General features: G+C 40.2%; 1 protein-coding gene across 2 annotated transcripts in view; it reads right to left on the bottom strand.

Annotated features, from left to right (window-relative positions):
• Positions 1-12,397, bottom strand: part of LOC124622239 (protein AF-9) — a 108,889-nt gene that overhangs the window by 79,179 nt on the left and 17,313 nt on the right. For both annotated transcript variants that reach the window (XM_047147892.1, XM_047147893.1), the window contains exon 3: positions 884-1,107. In XM_047147892.1, coding sequence (XP_047003848.1) covers positions 884-1,107 — 224 coding nt within the window. The remainder of the gene's footprint in view (positions 1-883; positions 1,108-12,397) is intronic.

Raw genomic sequence — 12,397 nt, 5'->3', positions numbered from 1 at the left:
TAAAGAAAAAGAAGTTTCCATGTACAGTCTGATTTATCCATGTTAGGAGTAAACCGTACAGCAGACATACTGAAAGTGTTAAAAATACTGCATCTGTATACATTTACAAGTGTAGTACCACAGGAATTAGTCATTTCACACAAATGCTTGTGGGTAAACAAGCTTTCGACAAGCGTATTTAATAGTATTTATTGAACTGGTACTCAGTTTTGTGCTAGTTTGCAAAAGGCTGCACCAATACGAGAGAGCAAGAATAAGAATAGCACCAATGGTTGCATGTTTGCTGACATACAAGAAAACAATACTGAAATTCTGCCGAGTTCTAAAGTGGTATACATTAATACAAATGGCCACTGAATATGTGGGGGAGAGAAAATTAAGTCTTAAAAGAGAGCTCAGGGAATATTTTGCATGTACCTTCATACCCACTGGCATTGGTATTGTGAAGATATGATTGCAGGGAGACTTAATGTTACACAGAAACAAATGAACAGTTTCTCTTTACATGTTCCATCTTTGAATGTAAATGTAAAAAACATTTTGCAGCCCGAATTCCTTATGAGCTTCCCTTCCCAAAATGTTTCCATAACTTTATAACATTCAAAATATCTGTCATCAATGAATCTTATGAAGGATCCCTCTCGGTAACAGTATTTGGTTCTAGATGACACAACTATGATATTATTCACCATACATTACAAGAAGTAACAAAAACTTGTTTCAATGCGTATTCACTACTCACTGCCTCCAGTATACGATTAGTTGTCAGATTTACTCAGTCTATTAAGTATATTACAGCTAGAATTTTCTAATTTGTAAAGTACGTCATTTTTACAATAACATGTGACCTGGAAACTCATAATAATCACTTAATAACACTTACACCACCACCCTTTATAAGCCTCCTTCGTAGTTCTTCACCAGGGTTTGGAAATGTGAATGGGTGTGTCAAGACCTTGTGGATGGGAGGACCTGCTGGTTGAAGGTGCAGATCATATTCATACCGGAATTTTTTTGGCTCTTCAGTGGTCTTGAAATAAATCTCAATTGGCAGTGTAAAGCCTGCATAGCCAGATTCCTTGACAGTGAATGGTGGTTCTTTCACGACTGCAAAAGGAAAACATCACTTGGATTGAAATGTACACAGATAATTCAAAAACTATAATGTAATAATTTTAAATTAAGTTCCTTTTTTTACATGTGTTTGAGCAGTCACTTGTTCACTTCGACAGAAGATAATTTTCCCTTCAGCTAATGTCAATAAATACAAATTAAGAAAAACATTGGTTCAAAGTGGACAGAAGTGTGTAGCTGGCCTACAACAAACAACAGTACTTAGAATCTGACAGTAGTCTTCCTTTCCATGTCAAACGTTCCCTCGCATACAGCCTTGTGATTCAAGGCAAATGTACTTGTTCAATACAGACTTCCTACAGCAATACACCATCACTCTCACCTTACCCTTCACTGGATGTAATTACCCCACTGGCCTAGTTCAAAAGCAGATTTCCTGGGCTGTTATGTCGAATTCTGGTGCTGCCTATCCTCCCAAAAACAACTTCGGAGCACACCACTTGTCATTTAGTATTGTCCTGGTATGGAAGGTATTAATTTGCTACTTTGACAAGGCCATGGCAAAATCATGCCCAGAAATGAGATCCATTCTATCTGAGATTTTGCCTACCCACCTACAAAACTGGCGATTTATCTGGTAACAGATATGCAACCTGTCGCTTTTTTATGATTTATTCAACCATGAACATTTTTTCGAGCCACTACAGGGTCATCATCAGATGGAGATGTTACAAGAACATTATGTTGTGGACCAAGTGTAGCTAGATGTAGTGCTGGTGAGTACACTGCCTTATGTTATCCATATCAGCTTTCTTCTTATAACATACATTATTAAGCTATGTACATGAATATACACAGTATTTAGCTACACTTCATTTTACCCTGCATCTAGATACAATTGGTCCATAACATAATGTTCTTGTAACACCTCCATCTCATGATGAGCCTGCAGTGGCTCAAAAACATGTTCATGGTTGAATAAATCATAAAAAGGCAACTCGTTGCATATCTATTATCAGATAAATCGCCAATTTAAATCACAGTCGCAGTTCATCATCCACAATGGTTATACTCGGTGGACATAGAATAGTTTTTTATCACCCTCCGAGTCTCTGTAATATTCTAATCAGACCCTATGCTCCTTCTATACCTATCTCCCTACCCTGCGTCTCCTACCCCTGTGACTGTCCCCACTGCAAGACTTACCCTCCTCCATATCTATACCAGCCCATAACTGGCAAAACAAATACTATCAAAGGGAGAGCTACCTGTCATGCTCTACAACATGACAGTCATGAACTCGGTGCCTCTTTCACCATATGTGTCACCTGGTTTCTTCCCCCCAGACAGCATTTTCCCAGAACTCTGCATGTGAGAACTAGCACTACATGTCCTTGATTCTCGCCACCCACGTCCACCACGTGGATTTAATTTACATTAATTTCTTCTATGTAATTATTCCTTTCTTCACTTCATTTTAGTTTTCTACATCTTTCATTTCCTTACCTGTCTATTTTTCACTGTCCCCCATCCCACCTGTGTTATGTACAGAGCACTTAGCTTTTCACTCTTTTTAACTCATACATGATGTTTTAGCAGCAATCACTGTCCTGCATATTAACCTGTCTTCCACCTTTAAGCTCTCAGGTTTTCAAATCTCATCCAGTGCAGTTCCCAACAATCAGTCTTTCCTTCTCATCCCTTCCCATAAGTCACCCCCCCCCCCCCCCCCGACCTTCAGCTCTGGGTGACTTACCTGAAATCTACTCCTTTTCCTAGACTTCTCCAGTCCTTTTCCTTCACCCCTCTTCATTCCCCTTCAATCCTTATGCCTGAAGAAGCAGCCGCTGGCTCCGAAAGCTTGCCTACTTATAACCTTCTTTTATGTGTGTGTTCTATCACCTTTTGGGTAGTAGATTTTTTTATCTAATTACACTGCATTGTCAAAAATTGAGTGTTTTTTCTTATTAAATTAGGGAAAAGAATATATACAAAAAGGAAATTCATGTGAGTAAAATAAAATTACATCATAGAATGGCTGTCAAGTGTTTACCTCCAGGAGGCAAAATCTCAGTACTGATGACACGTACATAGGGGCAAAAAAGCTTTAATCTAGCTTTGAGAACTAGGGGATTTGACGACATGCTCTTCCTTTCAAACCTTTCTCAGTGTATCTCTCTTCTGTTCCGAAAACTAGGATTTTTTTTCTTCAACTTTTAGTATTGTCTATCAGCAGTACTGGAATTTTGCCTCCCCAAAATCTAATATATTTAGTCACAAAGGTCCTACTCATTTCTGTTACCTATTGTGACAGTAGATAACCAACTGACATGAAAGTTACACTACTGAGCTGAATGACTGTTTTGTGGGGATCATAGGACATTTTATTGCAGCAACAAGAGCAAGACATAACATCTTTTCTTTTTGTCTTGTAATCTCACCAAACAAAACGTACAAGTGTCTGAGTAAAAGCTCAATGAACAGAAAAAAACAGTTAGTGATGTAATTCAAATAGCTACCTCAAGAGCGAAAGTGCAAGAGAATTTTAAGTGAAATGTTTCCATTCATTAGTCAATATACAAACATACAATAATGCTTTTGTTCTCATAGAAATAACTTAGCATTATTTACTGAAGATTTGTCTGGGTACTTTCCCCATGATTCCCATATATTCGTATGTTCTAGTGGAGTATTTAACTACTTAAAACTGGATAGATAGAAGATCTACTCACCAAGCATGGCAGAAAACACTCATAAAAGCCGGTCATAATTGGCAAGCTTTGGGAGCCAGTGGCTCCTTCTTCAGGCAGAAGGGTTGAAGGGGAAGAAAGAGAGGTGAAAGAAAAGAAATGGAGAGGGAAAGTTGCCCAGAACCACTGGTGATGGAGGACTTAACGTAGGGGATGAGAAGGAAAGACTGATTGTTGGGTACTGCATTGGATGAGATTTGAAAACCTGAGAGCTTAAAGGTGGAAGACAGAGTAATATGTAGACAGAGATTACTGCTTCGACATCATGCATGAGTTAATATGAGTGAAAATCTAAGTGCATTGTACATAACAGAGGTGGGAAGGGGATGGTGAAAAGTAGGCAGAAAGACAATGAAAGATGTAGAAAATTAAAATGGAGTGAAGCAAAGACTAGTTACAGTGAAGAAATGCTGAGACAGAAGAAATTAACATAAATTAAGGCCCGATGAGTGGTGAGAACCAAGGACCTCTTGTAGTGCTATTTCCCATCCATGGAGTTCTGAGAAAGTTGTATCTGGGAGAAGAATCCAAATGGTGCGTGTGGTGAAACAGGTGCCGAGGTCACAAATGTCATGTTGTAGAGCATGCTCCGCATCAGGATATTATGACTTGCCAATATACACCCTCTGCCTATGCCCATTCATCCTAATTGATAATTTGGTGGTAGTCATGCCAATGTAGCAGGCCGAACATTGTTTACATAACAGCTGGTATATGACATGTCGTTTCACAGATGGCTCTCCCTTTGATAGTATATGTTTTGTCAGTTACAGGGCTATTACAGCTGGTGGTAGGAGGGCGCATAGGGCGTCTTGCAGCAGGAACGGTCACAGGGATAGGAGCCGTAGGGTATGAAGACAGGTGCAGAAGGAGCATAGGGTCTGACAGGAATATTGCAGAGATTAGGAGGGCGATGGAAAGCTATTCTAGGTGTAGCAGGCAAAATCTGAAAGAATGGATCTCATTTCAGGGCATGATTTTAGGAAGTCATTGCCCTCCCATAGTAGCTAATTAACACATTCCAGACCATGATAATACTGAGTCATCAATGGTGTGCTCCGAAGCTGTTTTGGAGGCATCAGCAGTACCAGGATTGGATGTGATGGCCCGGGAAATCTGCTTTTTAACTAGGCTGGTGTGGTAATTACATGCAGTGAAGGCTGAAGTGAGAACAGTGATGTTTTGCTGTAAAGAGTCTGTATCCGAACAAATACATTTGCCTTGGATGCCAAAGCTTCATGAGATGGAACTTTTGACATGGAAAGAATGACAACTGTCAAAATGTAAATACTGTTGTTTGTTGGTCCATTTAATGTGTATGGAAGTGTGTAGTTGCCATTTTGTGAGGATGAGATCAACATCAAGGAAAGTGGCAGGGGATATGGAAAAGGACCATGTGAAATTTAATTGGGAGAAGATATTTAGAGATGAGGAATTTTAGCACATCAGCCTTACCATGAGTCCATATAGTAAAGATGTCATCAATGTATCTAAACAAAACTAGGGGTTGAAGACGGTCCAATAACAATGAATAATGTGCACCTGTAATAGTTTTACCCTTTTCCAGGTAGTTGATGAAGATTATCCCTTGCGCATCCCAGGAAAGCCACTCCAAGTGACCTGTGAAAAGGTTGGCACAGGAAGAAGCCATCCTGGTTCCCATGGACTTACCTCCGATCTGTTGGTATGTCCGTCCCTCAAAGGTGAAGTAGTTGTTGGTAAGTATTAAGTTGAATGAGGTGAGTAGGAGGAATGTCATAAGTTTGGATTCAAGTGGAGCCTGACTGAGGAAACATTCAGTGGCAGACAGACTACGTACATGGAGGATGTTGGTATAGAGGGAGGTGGCATCCATGGTTACAAGCAAGGTGTATGGTGGGAGTGGGATGGGCACTGATTTCAGACGATTTAGGAAATTGTTGGTATCTTTGATGTAGGAGGGGAATCTTTGTACAATGGGTTGCAGGTGTTGATTTACTACGGAACATATACATTCGGTGGTTGTTCTGAAGCCAGCAACTTTAGGAAGGCCAGGATGATTGGGTTTATAAATCTTAGGAAGAAGGTAAAAGGCATTGTTTGGGTGGGGTGAGAAGTTCACTGTATGTAGAGGTGTCAGACAGCTGGCGTGGACCTTCACTAACATACAAGGGGTGTTTGAAAAGTCCGTGCAAAGTCCAAGAGATGACACCTTATGTTTAGTTAGTAGCATCTTTGGAAAGAACACACACCAAGTTTCAGCCATATTGGTCTATTTCTTTGTGTTAGGCATTTGTGTGAGTCAGTGAAGTCGAGTGTTGTCAAAAAATGGACGAAAAAGAATTTCGTGTGATGACTAAACATTACTTTATGAAAGGCAAAATGCCTCAGGAGACTAAAGAGAAGCTTGATAAACATTACGGTGACTCTGCATCTTCGATTAGAACAGTTTATAAGTGGTTTCAAAATTTTCGGAGTGGCCATATGAGCACAAGAGATGCTCAACGTTCTGGACGCCCTATGGAGGTTATGACTCCAGAAATCATAGATAAAATCCATGATATGGTGATGGAAGACAGAAGAGTTAAGGTGCGTGAGATTGCTAGTGCTGTGAGAATCTCGAATGAATGGTTACATAATATTTTGCATAAACATTTGGACATGAGAAAGTTATCCGCAAGATGGGTTCCGTGATTGCTCAAGCTTGGCCAAAAACGGAATCGTATGAAGCGTTGCAAGGATGATTTGCAGTTGTTCAGGAAGAATCCGCAGGTCTCCAAGTGTCATTTCATCACTGTGGATGAAACATGGATACATTACTATACTCTTGAGACCAAACAAGTCTAAATAATGGGTTACCAAGGGAGAATCTGCACCAAAAATGGCGAAGACCTTTCCTTCAGCCGGAAAGGTTATGGCGAGTGCCTTTTGGGATGCGCAAGGGATAATCTTCATCGACTACCTGGAAAAGGGTAAAACTATTACAGGTGCACATTATTCATTGTTATTGGACCATCTGAAAACCGAGTTGCAAGAAAAACGCCGGCGATTGTACCGCAAAAAAGTCCTTTTCCATCATGAAAATGCACTAGCACACACCTCAGCAGTTGTGGTCACAAAATTAATGGAAATAGGATTCCAATTCCTTTAACATCCCCCCTATTTTCCAGAGTTGGCTCCCTCGGACTACTATTTGTTCCCCAATTTGAAGAAATGGCTGGAGGGACAAAGATTTTATTCAAGCGAGGAGGTGATTGCAGCAATTAATAGCTATTTTGCATACTTGGACAATTCCTATTATTTGGAAGGGATCAACAAATTCGAACAGCATTGGACGAAGTGTGTAAGTCTCAAAGGAGACTACATCGAAAAATAAAAAAAGGTTTACCACAAACATGTAAGTATTTTTTATTTTTGCACTGATTTTTCAAACACCTCTTGTACTCATTTCAGTCAAGTACCACACTGGTAGATTCTTTGTTTGCTGGATAATGATGGAGTCATCAGCTTGTAGAGAATGTAGAGCCTGGAGTTCTGCAGAGGACAGGTTAGGGTCTTGTTGTAGAGACCTGAGGAAGGGTTGTGAAGCAATGCTGGATGGGAGGCATTCTTGGAAGGCCTCTAAGGGATGATTTTGAGGTAGTGGTGGTGGATTAAGTTGGGATTTGGCCTGAACTGTCAGAGGCATGGTTCAATGTCAGGTTTGCTGTTGGAAGGGTTTTGGGATTGAGTTGTAAAGTGATATTTTCCACGAATATTACGTTTGAAGGAAAGTAGGTCCACCAAAGCAGCATGATCAAATGCAGGTTTAAGGCTGAAAGTGAGGCCCTTAGATAATACAAATAATTCAGGAGGGGAGATTGCTTTAGATGAGAGGTTAGAGACACTGTACTGTTGTGACTCATTCTTGGAATTAGGGGTTATTCTTGGTATCGGATGCAGTGGTGAAGGCTGTGGGATGTTTAGGAGGTTGGGCAAGCTTGGTTTGTAGGAGAGTAGTGATGGTTGGTGGTGTGGCTGTTTAGGTAGCTGCAGAGGGACAGGAAGGGAAACACCACTGTTCAGGTAATTCAGGAGAAGGTGGGATAGCTTTTTGAGGTGAAGTCTGGCATGTTGTAGCAGCTCGAAGTTGGCTTGGCAGATGATACCATTCAAGGAAACATGCAGATAACTGCAGAATTTTACAGAAGAAGAAATGTGGGCTAGAGTGGAAATTTGCTGATGAGGCATATATGTCACAGATTAGCCAGGTAAGAGCAAGAGATTATTGTATTTGAAACTGTAAGAGAGCCTGGTCCATCCAGAAACAGAGACTTTCAATGTTAGACCTTTTGGAGTAACTCCAAGGGACAAAGCCGTTTTCAAGAAACAGAATGTGGGATCTTCATTTTGATAGTGCAAGGGCATGTTTTCAGAAAGAACAGATATAAAATGAAACAACTTATGGTAATTCAGCCACTGGCGGAGTGTACTCCCGCCGAAATATCGGCAGTTGCTGTAAATATTACCTAGCTGAATTACTGTAAGTTGTTTGAAAATTGTATACGCCAGGAGAAACTCAGGTTTCACAGGGATATAAAATGAGATGGGATTCATTACGGCAAGAGAGGACAGTTTGGAGAGTTAGAAATCGTGGGGGTGGCAATAAGTAAATAAATAAATAAATATGCAGAGGATGGAAAAGACAGAAAAATGGAAGAAAAGCAAGGAAAAAAGTCGAAAAAATTAGAAAAATTCATAAGGAAATCATCAATAAGATGTAATGAGTGGGTGATCTATATGATACGAAAAAAGGTGATTGAAATAGAAAAAAGGAAAAATTCAATTTGAAAGTCAAGAAAACAAATTAAATTTTAAAAATTATATATATTATTTTTAGATATTTAACATCATCTAGGCATGCATAAGCCTGAACAGCTACATTCTTTCAGCTGAATATAATATATTGTGATGGTCCTGTATCTCGACAGTCATGGAAGGTTGTGTTACGAGAAGTGGGTGAGGTGAGAAAGGCAGCAGGGAAGTGGAGGGATAGGTTTGGGGAAGCCTGGCTGACAGCTGAGAGAGAGAGAGAGAGAGAGAGAGAGAGAGAGAGAGAGAGAGAGAGAGAGAGAGAGGAGGGGGGGGGGGGGGCGCAACAGGTTGATGGAGCATAGGAATGTGGCAATGATGAGCTTGTTCTGGATGCACGGATGTGGAGCAGTCAAAGCTGCTTGTCAAGAGGGGGTTCATTTTCATAAAAATGAGCATCTACTAGCCAAGGCGGCAAAGATACCCTCAGAGCCTGAGAAATATGACAACTTCAGAGTATATCCCAGGACTGTTTGAGACAGCCAAGCCTCTAGTTAAAAACTATCAAGAACAATACTTTCTCTGAAGAGACCACACATGTAGCAGACAAACATAAGTAACCAATTATTGGAAGACAAAAGACATAGTGGTCGAGACGAAAAAAACCTCGACATGAAATTAAACAGTAGATGAGTGTGGGCACTTCTCAAGATCCTCAGAGGTGATCCCACAAAACCTAAAAGCAACGTTTCAGAAATGACTGCAGATCAAATGTCCGGCCAACTGATGCTGAAAAGAAAAACTCATCAGGACTCGAGAAAACATTTTATGGGACATGGCAAGCAAAAACCATTTCCGCAAAGAAGAATTTTCACAAGTGTGTTTGAAATGGATTTCTCCAGCACTGAGCCCAACACGGCATTTAGTGTATTCAAACAGGAGGGTTCTGTACCTTGGAACGATAACACTGAAATGACTCTTGGACATGACGAATATCTGTGACGACAACTTGCAAATGCTGAAGATATGGAGGAGGGCAGTGGTGTCACTCTGCTGAAACCATTAAGAAAACCAAATGAGCCAATGATTTTCTCATGTGTATCATTACCGTGCTTTTAAAGGCCTTAAAATGAGTGACGGTCCACCACATCACAAACATCTTGGAAGAAAACTTCTTTTGCAAACAAGCTGATTTCAGACCCCGGAAATTGTGTACTGCCCAAGTCTCAAACCACACACAAAATACAAAGAATGGTTCGGAGGAAGAAGATTATGGAAGGGCCTACATTGATCTGACAGCTGCATTTGGCACCATCGACTACAGTAAGTGACTGATTAAGTTGTATGGTCATATGGCCTTTTGTCTGTTACGCCTGGCTGGCCCAAGTGATTCTACATCAGTTTCTGCAAATAAGGCAACAAGTGGAGGACTCAAGAATAGTATAATGTGTTCACAAATGACAAGTCAATGTCAAATCATATCAAGTAATTGTTACACCTCCCAGTACAGAAAAGATAAAAGAGAAACTGGTGCAGACTCTGAATTTAGTCAGACAGTTTTATGATGCTAACCATTTGCAGTTACACTCCAGCATGACACAGTTCTGACCTACCCGTCGACATCCCAGACATAGTGTGAATGGTGAGGTGAAACCTAAAGCACTGTACACAGTTCACAGATACAGACATGATTTTCCCAACATATGAGCTGCACTATATCAACAAAAAAATCTGAAATCTGTACCAGAAACATTACCTTTACTTTCCTGATGAGCAGGACATGGAGTGCCAATTCATAAAGGCATACGTCTGTTACAGCCGTGTGTGTGTGTGTGTGTGTGTGTGTGTGTGTGTGTGTGTCAGCTGTTGACTAAGCCTCTACATGGGAAGAAAATGAAGACTGCAATACATGAATCAGTGTGGATTGGTATAGGATACCTGAAGCTAATTATGGTGCAGCAGATGCCCTATGCCATATTTGAAAGGAAGAAAGGGACAGTGAAAGGAGGAAAGGTAAGGATTGGAACTTGGAATGTGAGGACACTACTGCAAGCAGGAAAATGCAAAACAGGAGATGAAAAGGAACAGATTAGATGCCCTTGGTTTGTGTAAAATGAGATGGGGAGAGAATGGGGAGATAGAAAGTGGAGCTGTTTTACTCAGGGGAAATCAAGAGTGGTGAAAACGGAGCAGGAATATTGATAGGGCAAAAGTTATAAGGTAATGAAGGTACAATATATTGATGGAAGACTGACGATGGTGTTAATACAGGTATATATGTCTACCAGCCAGCATAGAGATGAGGAAGTGGAAGAATATTATGAGAAAATACAAGAACTCATCGAGAAAGAAAATAGAAATGCCTGCGTTATCATCATGGGGGACTGGAACGCAGTGGTGGGTGAAGGAAGAGATGAAGATGAAGTAGGAAAATTTGGATTAGGAATAAGAAATGAGAGAGGTGAACTAGTAAAGAAAATTCACTAGCAGTAGGTAACACATTATTTGAACACCACAAAAGGAGACGTTACACAGGGATATCAAATTTGAATAGGGAAAGATATCAGTTGGACTACAACCTGATACAAAAAAGGTTTAGGAACTGTTTGCAGAATGCTAAAGCTTATCCAGGAGCAGATATAAATTCAGACCACAACCTAGTAATGGGAGAAATACAAGTGGTGAAGTTGAAAAAAGTCTGGAGAGGTAAAGCAAAGGAAAGACTAAAGATAGAAAGACTCAAAGACATAGGAAAGGCATCAGATTTGGAGAACAGATTTATGGAAAAATGGCAAAGAGGTAGTGCTGATGAAAGTGTTAATGACAAATGGATAAAATTAGGGAAGGACTCATGGACTCTGCCAAAGAAGAACTAGGAGTTACGAGTATCCGAAAGCACCAGGAAAGAACGGATAACAGAAAGCATGTTGAAAAAGATCGAAGAGCACAGAAAATGGAAAAGTGTAGAAACTGAAAAAGGCAAAAACAGGTACAGGAAACTGAATAATGAATTAAGAAGAGAAACCGAAGAAGCAAGGAAAAAATGGATGAAACAGAAATGCGACAAAACAGAGAAAATGGCGAAAGAGGGAAAGTGTGAAATGATGTATAGACTGGCTAGTGAGATAGTTTTTTAACATAAAAGAAAGAGGAATAACATGGAAATAGAAAGAGCAGATGGTACTCTAGCAGAAGAACCACAGGAGGTTTTGAACAGATGGCAAGAATATATTGAATGTCTGAATAAGGGGGATGAAATGCAAAGCAAAATTAAGGTTGAAGAGGAGCAATATGTGCCGGGGATTCACCACCTTGGAAGCAGAAGTAGAAAAGGTGTTGAAGAAGATGAAGAATAGGAAGGCATGTGGAATTGATGATTTGCCAGCAGAACTGTTGAAGAGTCCGGGAAACAAGGCAAGAAAAGAAACAGTCTACATCTGTAACAAGATATATGACAAAGGGGAATGGCCTGAGGACTTTCTTGCAACAGTTATGATACAATAGAGAAAAAGAGAAACACTAAAAAATGTGAAGAGCATCAGACCATCAGTCTAATTTCTCATGCAGCTGAAGTCTTGCTGAGAGTGTTGAATAGAAGGCTATATGGCAAGCTGGATAGAGGCAATGCAGAGGAACAGTTTGGATTTAGAAGAGGAAAAGGAACAAGAGATGCTATTGGCCTGTTCAGAACTGTAGGGGAAAGATATACGGAAAAAGGTAGAGAAATATTTGCTGTTTTTTTAGATTTAGAAAAGGCTTTTGACAGAGTTCAGTGGAACAAGTTGATGGATATTTTGAAGAGG

The sequence above is a fragment of the Schistocerca americana genome, chromosome 7 (genome assembly GCF_021461395.2).
Source record: "Schistocerca americana isolate TAMUIC-IGC-003095 chromosome 7, iqSchAmer2.1, whole genome shotgun sequence".
NCBI lineage: Eukaryota > Metazoa > Arthropoda > Insecta > Orthoptera > Acrididae > Schistocerca > Schistocerca americana.
Note: the sequence above shows the minus strand (reverse complement) of the source record. Positions and strands in the feature narration are given on the sequence as shown.